Source organism: Plectropomus leopardus, chromosome 10 (assembly GCF_026936395.1).
Source record: "Plectropomus leopardus strain MGB_pleo_1.0 chromosome 10, ASM2693639v1, whole genome shotgun sequence".
Lineage (NCBI taxonomy): Eukaryota > Metazoa > Chordata > Actinopteri > Perciformes > Serranidae > Plectropomus > Plectropomus leopardus.
In genome coordinates this window covers 22,864,291-22,889,234 of record NC_142185.1, presented here as the reverse complement: position 1 = coordinate 22,889,234, position 24,944 = coordinate 22,864,291, and the positions used below count along the sequence as shown (strand labels likewise).

The 24,944-nt window shown below is 40.5% G+C and overlaps 1 protein-coding gene across 1 annotated transcript in view; it reads right to left on the bottom strand.

The window, feature by feature from the left end:
* Nucleotides 1-1,567: 1,567 nt before the first annotated feature.
* The window catches only part of LOC121949091 (vang-like protein 1), a 29,516-nt gene continuing 6,139 nt past the window's right edge, over nucleotides 1,568-24,944 (bottom strand). Inside the window, exons 2-9 of the mRNA XM_088083314.1 lie at nucleotides 22,751-23,002; nucleotides 21,043-21,214; nucleotides 11,882-12,310; nucleotides 10,811-10,986; nucleotides 9,679-9,812; nucleotides 7,025-7,175; nucleotides 5,665-5,899; nucleotides 1,568-4,316 (exon numbers count right to left, since the gene is read on the bottom strand). Of these exons, the coding sequence (XP_087939440.1) occupies nucleotides 4,056-4,316; nucleotides 5,665-5,899; nucleotides 7,025-7,175; nucleotides 9,679-9,812; nucleotides 10,811-10,986; nucleotides 11,882-12,310; nucleotides 21,043-21,214; nucleotides 22,751-22,821 (1,629 nt within the window). The 5' untranslated portion in view covers nucleotides 22,822-23,002 and the 3' untranslated portion in view covers nucleotides 1,568-4,055. The remainder of the gene's footprint in view (nucleotides 4,317-5,664; nucleotides 5,900-7,024; nucleotides 7,176-9,678; nucleotides 9,813-10,810; nucleotides 10,987-11,881; nucleotides 12,311-21,042; nucleotides 21,215-22,750; nucleotides 23,003-24,944) is intronic.

Genomic DNA, 24,944 nt, shown 5'->3' with positions numbered 1-24,944 from the left:
CTCACTAATTGTCATATTTGTCAGAGTTGTCATGTAATGTGGACCAGGTGGACCCAAATGCAGAAGACTGCAAACAACTCAAACAGGTCTTTCTTCCAGGTTGGAAGAGGGAAACAGCAAACAGAAGATCACACAAACAAAACAACGATCAAACGAAGACTAAACTGATAAATGAGACTTCAATACAAACTGGACTGACGAGGAGGTGAAGTGCAGGTGGAGAAAAAGCGCAGAGAAGCTCAGGTGAGGGGAATAAGGTGATGCGGCAGAAAACCAGGCAGGGAGCTGATTGTCTGGAGAAACTAAGGAGCAGGAAGGAATAACGAGGCTGACGCAGGAAAGGTGTGCCATGGGTAAATGAGGAAAAGGCAGCACAGGAAGGAGGGGAAAAAACACAGAAACGTAAACCTAAGAAAACAAGAAATCTTTTCAATATGAATCCGACCAAGTGAAAACAAAGACAGACTCACTAGTAAAGGCAAATTAAATGAGTCTTATACTCTAAAAAAGTCTTTCTAAAACTCTAAAGAAATCAGGACATGGACTGTAAAAAGAATAACTAGTTTTACTTGCTGATGATAATTTGTACTTTAACTTGAGCAAAGTGTCGATTGCAGGACTTAAACTTGTAATGGAGTATCTTTACAGTGTTGTATCGTCAATTTCACTGAAGTAAAGACTCTGAGTTCTTCCTCCACCAAAACCTAATTTCTTTTACTTATAATCTGTGCAATAACATATGTTGTGGCTCATTGTCCTCAGAGCCAATAAGCCAGTCTGAGAGGTAAATATGTGCTTGCATTTCCGTTTGCTTTAATTCTCCACCCTCCTTTCAGATGGCCTAACTTTATATTCAGTGCTATATTTTCTGTCCAGGGGGTTTAACATTGTAAACCATATGCTGATGAATCTCCATTTTCAATAGCAAACCTCGAATCGCTGCCTTCATCTCTCACTTACTTCCTCTTTCTCCATCGGCGTTATTTCTCACCTGAATTAATGGGGCAGGCAGCAGCTGCACGGGGAGATAAAGCTGTCGTTACACTGCTGGATTGACTCTGGAAAGCTCATTAGAATGCTAATTTCTTGTGTTGCTCTTCCTCTCTTGCTTTCCTGCACTTTTAACTTTGCATTGTTGCTTTCTCTTTTCTGGGACTCATTGTCCAACTCTTGTCTTCCTCTGGATACAATGAAATGAAAACGTGATTTAACAGGGTAGTTTTTTTCACCTGTAGGTGAGTGGCAACATTATATATGTATCTTTTTTTTCCAGTACTTTTTGGTGTGAGTTGCCAACTGTTGGAGATATTGGCCATGGAGATGTCTGCCTTCTTTCCGGTGTAATTGAACTAGATGGTATGCACAAAGCATCAAAAAATAAAATTAAATAAAGAAATTAAAAACTCAACGGCAACTCACATCAAAACAATCTAGATCGACAAATAGCACAAGTGAGAGGAAAAAAGTATTTGGGATTTTAGGGTTAACTTTCCCTTTTATAAAGGATACCAGGTATCCTTCCCGTCAATTCTTACATAGAAATACAAAAATCAAAGGCGCTGAAAAGGTCGATACAAATATTCATTTATTTTTTTTTTTACAAATGTGACTTTGACACAGCTGCTGTAATTTTACATGTTCTGTTGTATAAAAGAAGACGGGTACAAAGCATTTGGGAAAGCAATCTCTTTTCTTCATTAAGTTCCCTTTCTTTCTCCTCTTCTCTCTCTCTCACGCACACGCACACAAGCACGCTTGAAAACTGCACATGTATACCAAGCACATCCTAAATATGTGTAACTGAGGCACATGTGTAGTCGAGAGCTATTTACAACCAACAACACTCTAAAAGCCTAAACAAAACTACACCATCTGTGACCACAGTAACACTCAGGTAAATGTAAATTTACAACAAAACAGACCTCATAAATACAAAAGTTTTTTAAAATACAGTTCAAATATTCATACAAATGGAGTGACAGCGTTCCTGTTCCAGTTGCTGTAGATAGGTGGCAGCAGAGTTAGACAAAATACTGACAGCAGAAATACTGACTCTAGGTTGAGCTAATTTACACCAAATAATCAATTTTCAACATTTGTTAAACACTTGCAAACATGAGATAAGAGATGTTTAATTTCTAGTGAGATGTTTAGGGGAAGTCTTCTGAAATTGCTGAGGTAATATTTAGGTTTTGCACGATCCTCGTGATTTACATAATGCAGAAGGGTGCTGTAATCATACACCCTCCTTGTGTTGAATTGAGATGAAAACCAGGGTCATATTTTAAACAGCACAAAAGTGACACAAGATATTAAAGGTCAAACAAATGAACCTCAAAGCCGTCCAAAGATTTTGGCCCTGTCTACACATATACAGATATTTTTGAAAATGGTTATTTTCCCCCCTCTGTCCACATTGTCTCCCCTTGTCATAAAGGTATCTAAGTGTACAGACTAATGTTACCTTTTCAAAACACCCACAGGATGTCTGATTGCCATTTAATCTCATCCAATTTAAGGATGAAGGAGCTTACTTAAACATTTAAGTGGTGCTCTGGACATACAAAACATATCCTTCTAATTTTGGTTGACAACAATTCCACTCTAGGAAGTGTCCCCGCATCCACTGGTTCGACCTGGATGCAAATTTGCGAATCCTAGGATGATGAAGGAGTGGCCTGCCCTACCCTGCCTCTGATTGGCTTACCCTGACATTGTTACCCTAACCAATCCCAATACTTTTACATAAACCAAACCAACGAAGGCAATGAGAACTAGCCACTCAAAGGGAGAGTAGGGTGGGTCATTCCTTCATTATCCTACGATTTGTAAATTTGCGACCTGAACTGATGTAAAACTTTTGTTTCTGGCAGACTTTAAATTGTGGACCCTGAGTTGGAGCAAAAACACTGGGTGCAGCAGTTGCCTCTGTTCATCCATTAAGTGGTGCAGCAATAAATTTTAAATAAACTTTGACCAAGCAGTGCTAACAAAAGGTTAGCATACCGATAGTTGGTCATTGTTTCTGATGTTTCTAGCATATGCTTGTTACATATAGCAACAAACTGCATGTGCAAATTGAGATGATGTCATTATTTCCCAATAGCTTAATTTTTCATGTCTACATGGACACACAGTAACTGGGGTTTTTAAAAATCTGCAGCTTAGAAGGAAAATAAGAATAAAAATATCTGTATACTTGTAGACAGGGTCTTAGTCTCTCTACTAGCCTACAAAGAGATCAGTGTTCACTGCACACACTTAACCATACAAAGACACTAAGTAGTCACATGTGTTCGTTCACAATCTATTGGCTAGACCATCTATATTAAGCTGTACTGTGGTTGGCATTCAGTCCAAGAGATTCCAGTGGTTCTGACATTTACAAATGTCTTCAACTATTTACAGTCCAGCTTTTTCCACAAATACAGTGCAGACAGACAAAGTAAAAAAAAAATCTTTGACAAGGTAAAAAAATCATCCAATGCACAATTCTGATATAAAAAGTCTGGAGGGATAAAGTATATTCACATATAAATACTGTACATACATCTGAAATACAGGACAGATAAATAATCGTAGCTAAGACTGAAAAAAGAGCAGTTTTGGTGAAAAGGGTTCAGGTTATATCAAACGTCCTGGTCACTATAGTCAACTCTACAGAGAAAGAAGAGACAGGTCGAGACACATCCCGAGTGTAAACAGCACTCAAAACACACACATTTTCCATCCTAAATCACACACACTCCTACTAAATCATGAACTCTCCCACGCAGGCACACACTGGCACATGCAATCCAAAGTAAGAAGAGAGTGTGTGTGAGAGTCATCTGTCGTGCATAGAGGAATACCTGAACTGTGTTCTGCAGACGTCATGACAGAGAAATCCAAGCATGTTCCCTTTAGGACAAAGATGAGGACACAAAGATATTCTATGTGAGGACATTTGATAAACAGAAGTACAAAAAACAGTACAAAAAAGTTTCTTTTTTTGTGTAAAATTCAGTCGGATAACACGTCCTGTACGTCCACATCAGCAGTTCCGGTCCACTGTGTTAAACTGAGGTTTCTGATTGGAGCAGCAGTATAAACTTGTGAGACTTGGGGTCGATGTACTCCTCAGTCAGTCGGATGTACGGGATGCCTTTGACGGTCACAGCTAAACTAAAGTCAAGACACCTCAGCAGGAACTCTGTCCCTTCCTTAATGCCGCTGGTGACAGACGCCTCGCTGACCAAAGTCCACTGGTCAGCCATCCAGCGCTCGGGGCCGTACTGCAGGGTAGGACCAGGGGCCAGGTATGCCTCAAGGAAGGCCTGGACACAGAAACAGCCATTAACACTACAGTGTTCAGCAAGAATTCTGGTTTTTGGATGACACAACACTGAGAAATGTATTTAAATCTTTGTTGCAACCTGAGTCAAGCACACAAATCAGCACAAAACATTAAAGCCAACATTGATCATCTCATTACAATGCAATGGATGCCACCTGACATGCTCCACCCACCCAAACCCCATTGCAGACCACGTACTCCTACCCATGGCAACAGCACTCCCAGATGGCAGTGGCCCCCTCAGCAGAACAATGCATCACGCCAAAAACTGCTCAGGAATGGCGCAAGGAATGTGGCAAATAACTCAAGGCGTCACCCTGGCCTCCAAATTCCCCAGATCCCAATCTGATCAAGCATCTGTGGAACGCCATGAGGGGATGTTCTTGGTCTGCAACAGTGTTTGGGTGGGGTGTGTGTGTCAAGTGGCATCCACATGACTGCCAGGATCCAAGGTTTCCCAGCAGAACATTGTATTGTAACTAGGTGATCAATTTTATTCACATCACTAGCCAGTGGTTTTAATGTTTTGGCTAACTGGTGTAAGAGTTAAAAAAATAACAGGGGATCATTACTTAAATTACATTCTTTTTAAGACATTCTCAAGATAATGTTTAACCACAAAGTCTGCATTGCAGGTAAGTATAAAGGTAGGTAGAGTCTCATGTAGAGATAGGTTTTATATAGGAAAGTCAGTGAGTTAGATTAATCTATATTTTCCAAATAGGTAAGTGAAAGAATAAAGCGAAAATACATTATTAGGTTCAGTGGATGGTTTCAAGATTTGTAATATTATAAATTGGCTAATTTTGACAAAAAAAATTAAAGATTAATTAATTAATTGATAGAATAAGATAAAATGTGTGTGGAAACTGAAACCTCGCAAATTCAACTTTAAGACAATTTAATGTCTTTTAAGGCTTAATATTTATGACTCTGACTTAAAGATTTTTTAGGACTTCAGGACCTGCAGACACCCTGACATAAAGTGTGAAAATTTGTAATAAACTGCAATTATGTGTATGCTTTGTGGCTTTAAATACTAAAAAAGGAAAAAGCAGGGTGGAGGGCAAACACATTCCACTAACTTTTACAGGAGCTGGATCAAAAAATCAGACTAAGGCAAGAATCAACAGAAAATCCACACTATATTAAAAGCTCCTGATAATCTTTAATCTTACAACATTAAGATCTAACAGAGATCTTCGTCAGGTGTTTTCAAACTATCACCACAAAGCAGAGTGAGCAATATAAAGTATAGTAAATATTAAACACACATTTATTCTTATAATAAATCCGTTATCAAATTCGAGCTTCAAAGCTAAACTCACCTTGGGGCTCATGTTATTAACGAGGCAGAAAGCCAGGTGTTTCTGGATGCTCTCCATGCTGTGGCAGTGCTGCCTCCTGGTGGTGCGGAGGTACTTCTGCAGCGCCCTGGCCATAGAGGGGAAAATGGCCAGAGCTGCTTCACGCACATCCATGATGTCAGACGGTGTTGCACGCTCATCCTCTTTCTTCATCCTGCGGACATGAGTGAAGGCCTCCTCCACAGCCACCACCAGCCTGACGAAAGAGGGAACACACACAGTTAGCTTACGGTCAGCTCTCAACATGAGTATTTAATGCTTTAAGCAACACTCTAATGTGCCAGTGCAACTGTTGTGTCCTTTTCAGACATGGAGTACTTAGTGTTACTGGCTTCATCTATCATCTGTTAACAAACTGGCTTTTTGTCACTTAATCAGTCCTTTTACCCTGAACCATGAGAAAAAATTATTTTTTACCGACTAATCTGTCAGGAGAAGAATCTCCTCAACAACATGATTTGCAGTTTTCAGTTATAATTGGCAGTTCACAGTGTTTGGTATTTTATTTTATTTTTTCTTTTTGTCTAAGACATAATAAGTGAAAAGTTTATTTTAGTGATCTTAAAAGAACAGATTCACAATTTTTCAAGTCTGCTGTGCTGTGCCCGAGTGCAGGAAACTAATCATAAAAAAAAGAAAATACGGGCAGATGGCAGAGTCTCTGCAGAAAAAGGCACAGCCACACATCTCTAGTGTGTCATAACTGATAATTGGGGATCGGTTTTGTATGAGTCGATATAAAACCATTATATTAATATAATCATAATGCTGTTTCAAAGTAGCATCATAGCTGAACTTAAACATTCAGTCGCAACAAATAAAAAATCAGTCACAGTTCCATGTATTACAGCATAATAGTAAAGCTGTTTCACTAAAAATGAACATATCAATTCCACTTAAAATGGTGTTGCAGCTTAAGTTGAACATGAAAAAAATCAGTTTCTCCTTATTGGAGAAGCAGCATTACAATTAAAACTGAATATCTTCCTCAGATCGTGCTCTGCGTTTCCAACACCTGTGTGATGGTGGACGTGAAAAAGGATCAGGCAGCGTGCATGCTCAAAATAGTCAATCCTGATCAATTAAAAATGTGTTGATCAGGTCTGACACCAATCCTTTTAATCAGATCGGAACATCAATAACCATATTATCTTTTTATGAAAATCCTGCATATTATACCTTTAATGAGGCAAAAGAAGATGTGCATTCAAACTGATGTGAAAAATGGCTTTTATACTACCATATTTAGCTGCGTGTCTGAGAGAGTCTAAAGATCAGTAGACTTCCCTTTGACATGCTGTCATCTTTTTCCATGACTCACCTGGCTCTACGTTTACGCACTCTCCTCTCGTAGTCAGCCTCTTCGTAGTACAGCTCATTGTGGGCGCTGTCTTTGCGTTTGGCTGCAGCTGCAACCATGGCCCGTGACTGATTCCCATTACCAGGCTGCGCTCCTGCTGTGTTCCCCGGGGCTGCAGCCAAAGGGAGAGGACAGAGGCAAATTGGGTAAATCAGTTTGAGCAGGAGGAAGTAGCCCATGACCTCACCAGGGTCTCTGACTCTGATTAATGAGCTGTATCTCAATCTGAATCCCGGACAGAAAAAGGTCAGACGGGAGAGGAATTTAGATCTCACACATCACTGGAGGTGTAAAACAACTACGAATCAACCTCTTTGGTCAGTATGAAGTCCATTTTAGGAGTCTGACAAAGATTTGAGAAGAGTGCATGGTACTGTTTGTTACTTATCTAGGGCATCCTGCCAGATCATGTGTCTCACTCACAGAGAATGTTAATTTTAGAGCTGAGAAAAGAGGCATTTTCCACTGGAAGCATCTTCGTTTCTACTCAGAAAGTCTGATGCACAAACCTTTATATTGCAGGGCAGATTAAATATTCATCATTTTACACTTCAAAGGCCATAGTTCTTGTCTGATCTGTGAATTTACTGGTTACTATGACAAACTCATAAAGCTAATGGAGCTTGTACGGCAGTGTGTTAGAGTTTCTGGGGTTTTATTGTGGGGGAGTGAGGTCTAGTCCATATTAATGAAGATCAGGAGAGTTTGGGGGAGGTTATAGAGAGTAAATGCTGCAGGTCAGGTGAGGATATAAATCATTAATTATCTGATCTGCATATCTGTGTGTGCAGGTGAGAGAGAGATCCTGCATATAGCAGTAAAACATGGATGGAAAAACTATCCTGCTGTGCAAAGAATGCCATCAGATAATTTGCACAGGGAACATTGTAAATATTTTCCGCTGAAAAACACCGGGTAAACACCGGCTTCTTTAAGTTTCCGGCCTATATATTCATGCTAAAAGTGACTTTGAATGACTGTGAATGAGAATAAGAGAGAGAGGTAGGGTGGGGTTTGAAGTGAGTGAAAAATGAAAAGAAAGAAGGGGAGGAAAAAAAGGAAAGTGAGAGCGAGCCGAGCTGGAGACAGGCTGAGCGGGAGGAAGGAGAGATGTGGGAGTATGTGAGGAATGAGCGCTACTCTGATGAATTATTTAAGGCTTGAAATTCCACGGTCCCCCAGAGGCCTTGCCGCTGCGCTTTGATAGGGAAGGGGGTTGGGGTGGATGGGAGGTGCTATGAGGACACCATAACCCAACTGCATCCCGCCCATAGATCATCAGATCCACTGTGCTGTGGAGCAGGTGGAGGATCTGCGGGTGTTGAGTGGAGGACCCTTTTAACCGAGGGAAAGAGTGCAATATGTGGCATTACAGGGTGTGTACGTGGCTACAGGGAGGCAATATATCACAAGCACAGAGTGTGTGTGTGTGTGTGTGTGTGTGTAGGAATGGGAGTGCTTGCCGCAGATGTAATATATACATTATGTCAGGGACGGAGGCTTCAGAGTGCAGTAAAGATGGAGTGAGCTGAAGCGTGAAATCATCAGCTTCCTGTGATAAAGTGCTGCGTAGAGTGATGTTGAGGACTTTTAACTGTACTTACTGTCCAAAAGGTATTTTCTGAGTTTGTTTTTAAAAGCTGCTCGTGGAAGAGATAGAGATGGAAAAGAAAACATCACAACATGGAAGCAGAAGAAGCGGAATTCAAAGTTATACATCGAGTAGTTACACAAAGATAGACACTGACTGTGGCTGAGATCGAATAATCGAATATTCAGGCTTCAGATAGACTTAGAATAGACATCGCACTGACTTTAGCTGACTTTTTCTTCACACCTTCCTGAAAGTTCACATGGATATATGATATGTGATAGAAAAAAAAATCTAAAAGCTGAACTGCTGGTGATCAAAGTCATTGTGGCATATATGGCAGTGCAGCCTGTTCTCAAATACTGCCGTTTGGCCAGTGATTTTGACATCAGATATTTGACATACAAAGGCACCTTTTGTGGCAGTATGAAACACCACCGGGTTGTGTCAGTTTCAGAAGTCGCTGGTAAAAATGTAATATTAGGAGCTCAAAAGTCCCCATAGGGCAAGCTAGAGGGGTTGTAGATTGGTCCAACAGACCCTGGACTTCCACCTGGGAGCCTGATATTCATTTCCCATATGAATGCTGAGCCAAATCATGATGTTTTTCTCTAAACCTAACCACCTGCTTTTGCTGCACAAGGAAATAAATGGAAATATGAGGTGTTTTGCATCCAATTAGCAGAAAAGGTACATTTCCTGTCAAAAAAGTGTATTTTGAAAAGACAGGTTGAATGTAACAGGCATAAATTGACACAGCATCCCGGAACATCAACAACAGATGCGGGAGGATACCTACAGTGCCATGTGGACGTGGACCAAGCAACTCTCCTTGACTGACTACGAGGTTTAAATACCCGTGGCATATAGAAACTATTAAAAAGCACCCTTGTTCCACTGATTTTGGCTCAATGACACATGCTGCCATGGTGGATACGATGCATCAGAGGGCTGAACAGAGATGATGTGTGTGTGGCAGAGACAGTTTAGACAGTTTTTTAGGGTTATTATTGGGACAACTCACCGTCCACGTTGTAGACCTTCAGCCCGGCAAGGTGTTTGGCAGCTCGGTGCTTAGAGGCAGAGAGGAGGGCTGGGTTATGGAGCGGGAAATCTCTGTAGTAATACTCCAAAATGGACAAAGCTGCTTTCTGAATGCTGTGTGAGAGGAGAGAGAGTAAATTTAGTACATTTTACCTCATGGCTGAATCGAATAAGAAACTGAATAATGCCCTTGAATCCAGTGAACATTAAATTTTTAGACAAACAAAAGATTCTCTTGAGCACTTTTTTTTGCCCGATGACGCCTCTGTATTAAAATGCTGCTTTATTTTTACATTGCACTTTTCTAACATTGTTGGATTCACAATGGACAGAAAAAAATGGATTACAATCAAGGCAGCACAAAGATCAACATGCAACTCGACTGGTGACAATTCAGCCACAGATTCAGGTGTGTTATTCAACCAACAACCAGCTATCCACAAGAAGAGACGAGGAGCTGGCTACAAAGGTCTGCTTAGCTCACTTTTTTTCCAATTTTCAACCTTGTGGTTTTCAGACATTAACATTTTGATGTTATTCAATAAATTATTTACAAATATATCCCCTTGTAACTATATAGTTCCCCTTTAAGTATTTAGAAGCTATTAATACCATGTGTATCCTCGTTCTGTCTCTGCCTCCCGTCCATGTTTTAACCTTCGTGTAAATTATAAACCGATTAAGCTTTTATCCTCATCACACAAACCTTATCTAATGACCACAGTTGTCTCCTACTCCTGTCGTAGTCACACACTCCTTCAGCACAGAAACAAAGTCAGACAGCCATAGGATGCACGCTTGTGTCTGCCACTTTGTCATCCCTCCCCCGAAACTCCTAGAATAGCTCGCCCCAAGCAAGCTAGGCGCAGAGGCTGATGAGTAACTCAATTACTGCCTGTGCCAGTCTTCCCTGTGGACATTGGCCTCCAATTACTGTGACCAAGTTCTAGTGTTTGTGTGTCTCAATGTGTTCTGTACAGAAAGGTCATATTCATCCATATCCATGTATCTAATACATTCTAATGTGCTTGTAATTTTCATTTTTTTCTTTCATTTTTTTCATGAGGAACTACATAAAGCACATAAAGGAGGTAGTAACAGTGTTTTCATACCTAAACTGTCCTATGTTGTAGTGACGTGTCTCTCCATCAGTGGAGCGGATGACACACACGCTGTAGCATGGCTGGAGGTGGCGGAGCTGCAGCAGCACCACGGCCAGATAGTGGACAAACAGCTGGGAGTCCACGAGGGACACAGCAAACTGGACAATCCCATGGTAGTCCTCATCCTGCTCAGAAAACATCACAGGGTCAATGAAAACATTCAGTGTTGGTTCTTTAATTTCATTTAACCAAAAAAGCATAACTGAGATTAAGAATAATGTTTTCAAGAGCAAGGCAGCAACAAATACCAGAAAATAACACAAACATGTCAAAAAATTAGAATTAAACAATCATGCAATGATAATACATGACTAAAATAAGATTGCATTATAGAATCAACCTAAAATGGCACCTTGCAAACAACCCCGGAGGTATATAACACCATAAAATAACTACATTTTGTGATTTTCACTTTTAGTTGCATGAAAAGACATGTTTATGTTCACACTGCACAATATGTGTAGATTAAAGAAAATTAATAGAAATACTTTTCTTAGGTGAATGACAACCAAATTAAAGCTACAGTTAGTAACTTTTCTAAAAATGTTTTTTTTGTCATATTTGATGAAATTATGATTTTGATTTGATTTTGGAAATTTATTTTGAACATGTAACAACAAGAAAAAAAAAAGATCATACAAACAACAGAAAAAAGTAATATTTACTGACAGTGAGAAGCACAAAGCAAAGAAACTGTCAAAAACTTGATGTACATGAGACAGATAGTCTGTAAAGAAAAAAACTTGTGTCCCCGTTGCCTCCTTCATGCTCTAATCCACCACGCCTGAACAAAAGCAACCAATCAGAATCGAAGAGTCTCTAACATAGCCGTCAATGATGTCAGTCACTTGTCAAACTGGGCAGCGCTGATCAAATATGAATCAGGATTCTGTGATCCAGCTATTATGTTGAAAAATGGTTAAGCAGAACAAAGCACCACCCAATGGTTGCAGCAAACACTCTCATTTTATAGCTAAACAGTTAACTTAAATGTGTTGAATGTCACACCCTCAAACCCACCTGTGCATCAAGGATCCGGACCCCATAGAAGAGCCAATAAGACATGGTGAGCAGGAGTGTCAGGGTGGTGAGGAAGGCACGGTACACACACACTCTGGGCAGGCTCGCACGGCCCGGCTTGAGAAACAAGGCCCACATGGCCAACAGGAGGATGAGGAGCTTAAAGGCGATGGAGAGGAAGAGGCCCTCGCAGGCTGCGCCGCACGCCTGCAGCCTGTCTGGCCACATTACAGCTGGAAGGAGCAGGAAGGCCAGGGGCGTGGCCAGCACCAGCAGTCCCACACATGAGCCCACAGCCAGCGGGAGATACCGGCGGAAGCCCTGGGTCCGGTCCTGCATTCCCTTCCCCAGTCCTACCACTTCCTCCTGGGAGATACTGAGCTCTGAGGTGCCCGTCACAGCGGTGGTGGTTTCCCCCCAGTTATCATCCTGAGGGAGGAAAGACGAACGGTGAAGGAGGATATATTCAAGCCAGGGATGTCTATTTGGAGAAACTAGATTGTCTATGTTGGCATGTAAAGGGTTGATTTCCTAATTTCTGAAAAAATAATTTACACAAAACATTTTCGTTAAAGCATTATGAAGTATGGCTACAGGGAGGCAATATATCACAAAGTATCTGCATAACATTGTAAAGTATTAAATTATTATGCAGAATTTACCTATATAGAGTTACGTACAAAAAAGTTATCCTTCTTAATCATCACTTTAGACTCACTAGAAGTGTGTGACCATGTGTATTGATCTGCAATAACTTTGCCCTATGCACCCTGAGCAAATTGGTGCAATTTCTTTTAAAAACATGGAAAAAAGGCAATGAGCAACATGGTAAGAAATGTTACACAAATGGCAAAAAATTACATTTAGAAAATCATTTTTTAAAATGTGGGTAAAATGTCTGGGGATAAATTTTAAAAAAGCTAAGGAAAAACGGAATTTCAATCCCGTCTATGTCCTGTACATATGGCAGATTTGGCAAGAAAGTTGACTGAAAATATAAAAACATTGACCATTGGGTGGCCAGATCGTAACATACCAGATACTGGACAAAGAGGATGTTTGTGTGTGACAATGCTAAGAGGTGGTCTAAAATTTTTTATATAAAGTCCCACTAACCTAAGAAATAAAGAATTCTATTCCTCCTCAATTCCTTGCTTAAAGTTGTACACTCCCCCTTCCATGTGAAATTGAAAAATAACTCATAGTTTTTCACTCTTTGCTGTTGAAGCTGCATTTCATTTTCTTTGTGGTAGTTTCCAACATATTCAGCCTAAATCTGCATAGCTTGCGATTTTTCCCAGCTACCTGTACCGTATACGACAGTGACAGGTTCACCTGCCTTTGACCCACGTGTGCGCAGTTTGATTGACATCAAAAACAGCTCCTTGATGACATCCTTCCCTGCTTTCCTCACAGCGATTAGATAAAAGCCAGATTTTAGATAAGCATCAATCCTGCAGTGCTTTGAGTTTTGAAGAATAGAGCCAGTCAAAATGCAGGATGCCGTCTGAGTATATGGGATGCGAGAAAAGAGATACAAATGCTACACTGTACGGTATAAAGTGGGTCACCTGGTGACCCTATCAGTGCAGCTTTATATGTTATTTTTCAACACTGAGAGCACAAACCTTTACCGTATTAGGGAAGAGAGACGAAAATCTCGGGCACACTGTGCAAAGAAAACCATAACTGTCTCCATTCCTAGATCCAACTAGAGGCAAGAGAGATTTTTTGTCATTTTGAAATAGCTGACAAAATTGACAAATTCATGAGGAACTGGAAAATCAACTGATGAATATAAACCAGAATCTGACAGGCAACAATGCCTCCATTATCCTATTTTACTCCCGTCTTTGCACAAGCAATGATGGATTTTATGCACCGTGCACACAGCGCATCCTTCATGCTATTTAGAGATGTTTCATTTCTTTGGAGTTTTGCCTCATTATGACAGGCCTTCAAAGTCCCATTGAAGTAATATGAGATGACAGGTTGGGGAAGGCTGTAATGTTCATGTTGGCAGGAAGATGCTGTGTGCGCGCTCACACACACACACACACACACACACACACACACACACACACACACACACACACACACACACACACACACACAGAATCACAACAACAGAAGCTGGAGCTTTCCAGGCCCATCACTGCAAATTAGAGTCATGTTTTTTCCCTTTCTAGCCAACAGGGTCATTTTAAGCATAAATCTCTCCAAGAAACAGAGACAGGGAGTATAAATTAATGACAAGTCTGCTCTAAAGAGGCATTTAAATTTTTGTGTGCTTGTCATTAATTCATGTAATTAGCCATTCATTGTTCCCCAGAGTGTCACTGCATTGTATATCTCTCCAACTACAACCAATCACAGGAGCAGCAGCTGCAGAGAAAGGGATGAGGACTCAAAAAAAAGGAGACAAGCTGTACAGATAAGCCTTTGTGGCTTCACACACGTGTGCACACATACACCTAAGCACTTCAAACAGTCAGTAATGCCCCAAACTGGAGCCATATGGGCCTGATGAAGCTGCTGGGAAAGCAGACAGGCTGCAGACAGATAATGGTCATATTAATTCTCACCTGTGTATCTCACTGTAAACTGTGCCTATTGGGAAGTTAATATAACTTGTGCAGACTGACTGCTATGTGTGTAATGTGAAATATGAAATTGCATATTTCCAATCAGGAAAATGCAGCATGAATATAGCACATTAATATGAATTCTACCCTCCATTACTGTTCACAGCTAATTAACTCAGCCATGCTGGAGGAGGGGATGCCAACAGGAACCAGAAGATGAATGAGACAGAGAGGAAGAGAAGTGAGAGGGGGAGGGTGGCAGTGGTTTAAGGTGGGAGATACAAGTAAGACAGGGTGGGAGGGAGCTATGCAGAAGCAGCATTTAATACTGTCTGCCAGACTAATGTGTGAGGCCACAGGTCAGCGATGTAAGTGCAGTGTCAACTCTATTTAGTATCCGATCCCATTTCTATTCCTCTCACATCTCTGCTCTTTTGCTCCCTTTCTTTCTTGAGCTGACTCTTTTAATAGGGTCGGACTGCTTGAACAGGGTCTGTGAACAATCAACGTCATTCCACACTTTAAGCACAAGTGGGAGTACAGAAACAATATCCCATTAAGCTTGACGGTTCATTCTTTACCGTGGAAGCAGCAGTTGACTCAACAATCTCCACTTAAGGCCCATTTGAACCTGTTCTGGAGCTTTTGACAGTGTTTCACAGTATTCATCGGCAGATAGAGTTTGCTCGGTTGTTACTTGTGCATAGACTTGTGTTTTTTGAAGTACATATTTTGTAAATATGTATTTTTACTCAATTTTTGCCACATTACGCTTATGTTGTCTCACAAAATCAATGACCAGACACACCAAACTGACATCAAGGACCTAGTGGTGACAAAGGTCCACAGCTGTGTCACCTCACATCGCCTGTGTCTTGGCTAAAAAGTTGCACTTGAACACACCACAAAGAGTGCAGCCGATGGCCAGCTAGCACATACATTCTGCACCTGCATGAGAGAAAATAACTGCATACCAGCAGGCGGCTGCAGTCTGTGTTTATCATTCAAAAAGTGAAACCTGAAGACAGATAGGACAGATTCAACATGCTGAATCAGCTGAAAAACAGCCAACAAAAGCTGACGAGTACCAACAAAGTGGGACACACTGCAAAAAATAGGAGGTTCATCGTTGGTCTGACATTGACTGATAAACCCACGGTCGAGTGGAAGGCTGAAACATCCTGCTACATGGAGTAATGAAGCCAATATGGATTACTGCAATAAAAAAATAGTGATTGGACTGTTCTATCATTGTTGTTTTAATAGGTTGTATTAATGCTCCAATATCAGACTCGCATTGTATATTAGTTCTGCAAACAGAACTGATATACAGTAATATATTAGTTCTGTTGTCTGCAAACACAAGCAGAAGAATATGCAAATGACAATGACTGAATCTTGATTTAAACTATACATAAACACAGAATGAGTGATTATAGAGCTCTAGAGAAGTTTTGAGTCAGCAGAGAAACCAGACCGTCTGTGTAACTCATCCCCACATGTCAGCTCTCTCACAGTTTTGTTTTGCGAACTGAAAGAGGAAGATAAAAAGAAAACGTTGCTTATTAATTTCCATGTATCCTATAAAAAATGACCAAAATAGACTCCTGGTTTGGTGTTGCAAGTTTTATTACATGCAACAGGGCTTTTTCAAGGAAGTAACTTTGACATATCGCAGTAGAAAAAGCGCAGGTGTAAATATTACAATGAACGTCCTGCTATTGTGCACGCTGTCTCACTGTCACACTGTCATGGTTTACTGGGACACTTGAATGGAGCAGAGTGATTGTTTATGTTATTACTAACACCTGTGCTTTTTTCCTATATGATGGGTTAAAAATGCAAAAGGGAATTTTAAACAGTTTGAGTAAATATGCACTAAATACAAGTGTAAACAACCACTGACACAAATTGCGATCTTATCACTCAAACCACATGCGCAGGTGGTCTTGGATGCATTTGACCAAATATCTTTTATAGTGTAAACACTAATTTGTCCTGATGTGTCCTTGACAAAGCCGACATCGTCAGTAGAGGACATGGTGCTTGCTCTGGTGAAAGCAAATTAAGGCTCTTTTTTACACTAGGTTATTTTACGACAAGTGTTGCATGATGTTCCATCGCATTGCCCTATGGAAGGAGACGTATTGGATTCTGTGAACAGCGACATCTCCAGCTGTGCTGACACAACTGCTAACTTGACCAGCATGCAGCTAGTGAGAGTGTGGACATAATATATGCGAGGAGGGATCTTTGAACTTCTAGTGAACAAAATCTGACCACAAGTAGTCAGTTGGAGATGCAGGATAGACACAGGTCTGAATGTTGATCTTTCTCGGCTGTCAACTGTTCAGATCACCAAAGACACGTTAACGCCAGGTATAAACAGGCTCTATGATTCAGAGGTTGTCTGGACACAGTTCTCAACATGGAGGTTACTGAGCCGCCAGCTAGTAGGAGCTAACAACAGCAACAATGCTGCCTAAGCTGATGGTGTAAACCGGGAGGGGGGAAGGGCATTACACTTCCGCAATGAGGTTGTCCAGATATCAGCGGTAACTGCTGAGTGAGTGCAGTGCAAAGCAGTGCTGGCAGGACCGTCTTCCAATTGTCTGCACAGGACGCCATTTTTCCACTATATCCTTATATAGCTCATAGTTGCTTGCTGCTGTATTAAATCTCTGAATGCTGTATACAAAACATTTAACAATATCTCTGCCAAAGTGTTTATACAGACAAGCATTTTAATGCTAATGTCTCATCTTGTGGGTTAAACAGTGTATCACATACTGAGCTAATACACTGTTAAACCCAGCCATTAAATCTCTGGATTAATCCAAAAGATTAATGCTAAACTAATCAGGTCTGATTTCTATATACAGCAAAGCGCAGAGAAAGAGTAACTGAGCGAGAATCAAACAGAGAAGTGTTACAGGAAAGAGAGGGGGCAGCAGGACTGCTGCTGCTTGCTTGGCAGCCTTTTCATCTGGCAGAGGGTGAATATGGATTATAGTTAGGCCTGTTCCACTGTGACAAAGCACAACAGCACAACAACATACTGATTAGCACTGTTCACACACACTCACACACACACAGGAAACAGTCTGCCAGCTCAAAAACACAATAGCTAAGCCCCACTGGCCTGGGTGGAGGTTAAAATGACATTCACACATTGGGTTTTTTTTTTTGAGCGTATTAGTGTTACTGTGTTCAAATGAGTCATCCAGAGCTACGGGAAAAAAACAAATGGCATTAGTTTTAAACGCTTGGCAGGTTTCCTACAATTTACTCCATTCTTTTAATTGTGGTGGTTATTTTTACATCACATGAAAAAAGCTGTGAGTGTAGCAGCTATGAGTAGGTGTGTGCGTGCATATACTATAATGAAAAGGGCACAAAAGTGTGAAAAACCAAAACAAGAGTATATGCCTTCCCCATACGCTCTGGTGTTGCTCGAGCTAACTGTGAAGCTGCTGCCTTCTGGCATAAACTCACATGTCTCACAAAGCAGCATGGACAGTCTCAGTAACAGACTTGGCGCTCTGTCTATGACTCACACACACACACACACACACACACACACACACACACACACACACACACCCACACACACAGTAACTGTAGTCCAACACCGTATCCTTATGTCATAGGCATGCGTGTAAACATGAAGGATTATTCATATCAGCTTTCCTCAAAGTGGCGTTTGGCTGGATGCTGAGGCTAATCTGAGTCTGTGAGAACGTCTCTCTGCAGCTCTGGAGCCTGTTAGTGTTACACTGTTAGCTCTGCCATCTAACTGAGCTGCTCCAGAAAGCACGGGCTCAGGTTGGACTTTGGTGGTAATGATGGCGATGGTGGTGCTGTGCCATTTTGACACATTTTGTCTGGAGGGCTATAACACACTACAATGGCAGATTACTTTACACTGCGGACAATGGACGTAAGCTACAAGCTGACAATCACATGACATCGTGGAATGTGGCTGCCGAGCCAGAAGGGGATGCTGAGCAGAGACGGTAAAATAGGTCAGACCTCTAAGAGATTGTCAGAAAGTCTGGCTGAAGACATGCTCATATCCTAATCACATAAAGTAATACTCTATAGTCCTGGTTCCCGACCTTTTTCTGTAAGGAAACCCTTTGTTATCAGTGAGTAAACCGACAACCCCTGGCTAAGCAACATATTTTATGGATATTTTATTTTCTATGTAATGCATAATAATAACAGTACTGATAACTCTGGCATGAGAAGTAGGAAAGGCAAGTGCTTTACGGTGATTGAGGATTGGTGTGAATGTGCAGTGCTGTCCTGTTCCTGCTGTGGATCAGTTGTATTGTTATAATGCAGAAGCGGCTGCAGAGCAGACTCACTGCCCGTGTTGTTGTTGGAGCTTCCATGCAGCTCTTTTAATTCACTTTTAAGTCGCAGCTTATTATTAACCACTGCCTATCCTACTTGGTAATGACTGCAAACATATTTTTGAACTTGATTTTAAACCATTTTAAATAATCCTTTTATCTCTTGTCTGTACTTTTGCTATTTTAATCCTTTCTATTTCAAAAATGTATAGTAATGAAGTACTTTGAACTGCCCTGCTGTATGAAATGGGCTATACAAATAAAGCTGCTTTGCCTTGTGATGTGTGGACAGTTAAATCATTCTGTGACCAGAAACCACTGATTACTAAAACCACCCGGAAAAATGGAGCTGGGATCACATTTGACTGAGCTGTACCTTCTATAATTCCATGTGAAAACATGTGTGAGAAGTTTGTGTGAAACAAGCAATTTGGATTATTTTCAGCAGTTTATTTCCTGTGAATATTGAATCTGAGATGAGTTTTTTCTGACATTTTTTAAAAGCTTTATAGGATTCTCTGTTTGTATTATGTATTTCTTTAATGTTTTTTGAATGATTATCAATAATAAGCTTTTGATAAAATCAGTGTTTTTTTGCTGCCTAACATTGATACTTTTCTGATACAAGGGTGAGGCTTTTGCAGAGTAAAGGCTCTATGAATACAGTTTATGTTCTGGTTTTATCTTGAATCTATACCTTTAAAATAACAACTCCATTTTGTTTTCCTCACATACATAAACGAAATGCTAAGATAAAGGCCTAGTGTATATAATTTCTAGTAGGATAGTTTTCTTACATCTTAAAACCAGGTTGGGAACCAGTGCTCTATAGTGCATGTTTTGCAGCCACTCCACATTTGCCTACACACACACACCTTTTTTTTTTTTTTTTTTTTACACACAAACAAACAGTACACACAAAATGACAAAATGCTCTCTTTTTCCAATAGATTTCAAGTAGGTCAGAGAGCCTGGGAAGGCAGCCCAAGGCAGAGTTATCTCTGAAGAGCAGTCTATATAACTCTTTTTTCCCCTCCTTTGGTTGTCTTTTTGCTTCTCATGCTGCTTTCTTTAACTGTCACTGCAATTTACCTGCTTGTCTGCATTAAAAGGAATAATAAACACAGAACATCAACAGGAGCATTTGCGGAAGTACTCTTATTTTCTGTCTTGCTTAGAGTTAGATAAATAGATTCTTAACAGCTTCATATATGTCTTCTAAATATGAAGCTAGAGCCCGCAGACAGGTAGCCTGGCTCTGCTCAAAGATAAAGAAAATCGACTTTTAGCTCTGACTTCCTTTAAAGCTCACTAATCAACAAGCTACATCTTCTTTTGTTTAAGTGCAAAACCTGAAATGCACACACAGCAAGTTGCTGTGTTATGTTGGACAACCTCACTCACTGTTGTTACACTATGATTTTTGTACAGATTAAAATGTGATATGACCTGTTAATCAGTGGATTTTGGAGGTGTTGGTATGTGGATTTTTTTGAAACCTTTAGACAAAATCAGGCTGGCTGTTTCCACCTGTTCGCAGTCTTTGTACTAAGCTAATACAACCAGCGTCTGGCTTTGTTGGTTGACAGATATGAGAGTATAATTGATCTTCATCTAACTTGAATATGTGTGTTTGCCGAACGACTTTAAATAACGATTAAAATGTGAATGCATCTTTAATCCCTACAGCGTTGACGTAGCTAAATATCCATTCTGTCTTTCAGCTGCAATATTACAGCAGTGTGATTCCCTGTGTCTACTTCAAAACCTATTTTGCTTGCAGAGCTCAGCAAAATCAGCTTTATGGGATGCCTGGTACCAATTTGCTCTGCTTTCAAAGTGATCAGGCAAGACAGTTATACCGGGTATCACGCAAATCACACACACACACACACTCACACACACACACACTGTAACCGAGCGTTGTCCGTACAAATCCGTCCAGGCCTACAAGAGGGATACTAATCCTCTGACCTATTTGATCCCTTGTCACCATTGTTATTATGTGTCAGGCGCTGCAGCAATGGGCAGCCAGCTGCTGAGAAGACGAGTTTAAAAGGTCACAGTGCCGAGTTCATACTGTATATGGATTACTGGGCTTTCTGATTTATTCTAGGGGTTAATGATGTCTTTAAGTAACAGCCTGCGTTCCTTCACAGTTTTGCCATCATATTTTTGTCGCGTGAACAGTTTTCTGTACACTGCCATGGAAAAATACCTGAGCCTCATCTCCCTGATCTGCTGCTGGCATGGGTTCTCCTGGCAGCGGCTCTCCATTGTGAACGGGGGAGTCCTGGGAGGGCGTGTCGGGGGGGTTAATGACGACGGACCTCTCAGAGCGACTGCTGTCTTTGCTGCTGCTGGCCTTGTGACGCTCACGGCTTCGATCTCTGAAGAACAAACACACAATGAACATGAAGAACAGCACAAGAGGAATATAGATAAACACTGTTTGCACTGTTGCACTGTTTTTGTTTTTTTTTTACTGGTATTGCACTGTTTTTATTGTTATTGTTGTTTTATATCTTGCGTTTTTGCATATTCTGCATCTCTCTTTTTCTCTGTATATATTGCTTATATATTTATTGGTCTATATTCTATTCTGTATGTTTAATATGCTGCTGGTTACTTAAATTTCCCTCGGGATCAATAAAGTACCTATCTATCTATCTATCTATCTATCTATCTAGACACATAAAACATAGTCATGTGCACATGTAGTCATTACTGATAATCTGGAGATTGTTTTCTTTAATTTTTTATCCATAAAATGTTGGAAACTTTTTTAAAATGCCTTTACAGTTGGCCAGAACTGTATGTCCAACATATCAACTTGTTTACCTAGTTTGGGGTAATATTGCGATACACAATGTGTATCTTGATATTTTCCGAATATCCAAGCGTAGGGGAGAGATCTAAAACACACACTGCTCTAAAGCACTAGAGGTTAATTTCTTAATTTAACCCTTTAATGCATATAAACACACTCAGTATGATTCTTCTCATATTCCCTGCAAAATAAAAACAGTTTATACTGTTTAGTGCTTACTGTTGGTACAATTTTAAACTTGCATGCAAAAAGGAGAAAATCACATTTGTTAATTTCAACACAACAGTATTATTTTTCTGCATATGGACTTCAACAACCGTTAAGTAAAAATAAATAATAACATGATACAGGCCTGCCTACAAACTGTAACCAGCGAATGTTTGGTAATTTTGACTTATAAATGACCAAAAAATCAAAATATCTGTTGATAAATGTTATGTCATCAAAAAATAACAATAAACTAATCATTTTAGGTCTAAACTAAAATCTGCTGCTTTTTTGTCTTTTTGGATACTAAACTGAATGTCTTTGTGTTTTGGACTATTTGTCTTATAAATCAAGACATCTGAAGATGTCACTGTGGACTCAGGGGAATTTGTGATTGACATTTTAAAAAAAAAGCGACACTTAAACGACCAAATGATCAATCAACACACAGAAAGTAAAACAGGCAGATCATTTTGTCATGAAAATAATTACTTGTTGCAGTCCTACTTTGCAAAAAGCTAATGGATGGGGATGGGCATGAATATTGAGGAATGGACAGGACGGGAATCAAAAGTCATTTGCAGGATAAGCCGAGTGAATCGCTGAAATAGGTTAGAGCCACTCAGCTGTGACGACCCTCATCCCCCATCTCTGTCAGTCTCAATCTCTAGCTTGTTCTCTCTTCTGTATCTCTCTTAACGTCTCCTCTGGTTTTATTTGGCTACAACCAACACGTGGCCAAACTGAAGACAAACAAAACCAGCTCAAATATAGCAAAAGGTGGTGGGAGAGATGCAGTGTGTGATCTATCAGAAATCCATGGGGGGAGGAGTAGACAGATAGAGTTAAGATGCAGTCAGCTGGAGAGGCAGACAGGCAGGAAACATACCCATGTCGGTTGGATCTCCCCGAGCGGCTGGAGTGATAGGAGTAGCCCGAGTGGGTCGACTCGGTATCCATTCCAACGCAGTTCAGAGCCGGCGATTGGCCAGGGGGGGATGAGGAGAGATTCGTTGTGTGGCAGAGAGGGTAAGTTGGCAGCAGTACTCAGGAGGAGGAATGGGTTGCTATAGAGACGGGCCTCAGGAATCCACGACGACTGACAACTACCCCGGAGAGCTGCTTTAGTAGCCACATTGACCTGAGAGATAGAGAGATAGAGGGTATGAGGCTTGCATTGTCTTAACAAATAATGCATAAGATATACTCTCCAGGCAGTATATCTCTGCAAAGATGTGCGCTGATTAACATTCAGTGTATTTTAAATGAGAGCAGAGTGACCAGTAATCAAAATATTAGAGTCAAAATATATTTTCATTATCTGTGCTTTAGGACAGAAAGAGCAGACAGATACATAAGATTATTACCATGAATGTATGAACCAGGCAGGCTTATTCCCCTCTAAAATGCTTTCTCCTGCCTCTAACAGTATAATGGATTGATAATGTTCAGTTTGTTCTGAACCTGGAAAAACTGTACACTGAGCTTGGAATGATTTACGTGACAAAGTTTATGTGGAAACAAGGCCTTAAAACCAGGCATTCAAATGCCACATTCAGAAACATGTTTCATAAACAATCCAATTGTTTTAAATAGTCGAGCTCACTCCTTTATGCCTCTTAGGTGTGTGTTTGTGTGTTTAATGTGACTCTGTCTTAATGATGTCATTGTCTCCAGGTCTATCTTGTAAAAGAAATAATGCATCTTAAGAGACTTCCTGGTTAAATATAGATTAAACGGACAGTTACATCATAGTCCTGCAGACATACTGCAGGAGCTTAAGGGAGAAAACCATAGACTGTATAAAATAATGGACGTAGCCACCGTCACATGACTAGGCCTCTAGGAAAGCAGCTAATCCTGTTTTAATATTTCCCAGTGGCCACCTGTGGTACTGGAGTTAAAAATCCCCTGCACCCCCAAAAGCATTTTCCCCATAGACCACCATTGTAAAAGACATGTCTGTTAAACTGTTGATAGGACTCCTCGAACTGCAGACAAGGTCAATTATGACTGCTTTTATTAGGATTTTTTTTATCCATGGAGTTTTTGTATGTGTAAAACTTTCCTCGAGCCAAAAGAAGATTACTTAAAAATCTTTGATATTATCATAATGTAAAATCTATGGGCTGAGCAGGAACTTGTGGAGCCAGCGGCAACACTACTGCTCATATTCAGTGGCCACTACCAGAAGATATGATAAGAAATGTGTTTTAAATTGTCATATTTTAAACAAAATTAGGGCAGAATTACAGGGAATCATAGTATCTTGTGAGTGTGCTATCAAGACAAATTAAAAACACAGTTCCCATCAGGCTGCCGAAACCAATCCATCCATTGATAAATGCATAAATAAAAAACAAGGGAATTACCCTAGTGTCCTCTTAAACAGCTATGGCCCCAAACTGAGTCCTTTTTTAAAGGAATAAATTCCAGGTTTTATGTCAACTACTTTCTTGCTGTCATTTCTGTTTAAGTCAGTATGAGAATCAGACTGATGGTGCTTTTCATGATGCTAACTTATGTTTCCTCATGCCCTCTCTCCTCCCATGACCCAGATATCATCCCCCCCTCTGCTGTGGATCTCTTAAATGCACCTCAAGGAGATGAGGAGTGAGAAGAAAGGAGAGAGGAGGCTTCTGGAGGAGCTGAGTGAGGAAACACTGCATGGTGTTTCCTACAGATCTCTTACATGCATCTCTCTCATATCCTTGCTAAGATGTGATAAAGAGACAAGAGCAAAGGAAGCAAGAAGACACGCCAGCATTAATAAAAAGCGCCCTGAATCTACCAGACTCACTTCCTGGGGCCTAATGTATGCTGTGTGATGCATGAGGATGTCTCAGGGCTTCACAGATGCATGACCGTTCATTTAGACCTCAATCTACACTCTGTCTGTCTCCAAGCTGTTGTCCTGACAACCACCTGCCAATCAACATCCGCAGTCAGGTTTCATCTTACAAACCGGAATTGCTCTCCCTCTCCCATCATTTACAGGCTGTTTGTTATCTCTGGAGCCAATGGAGCGTATAAACAGTAAAATAGCTCATTCAGCATATTAGGATGTGAATCCACACAGCGGC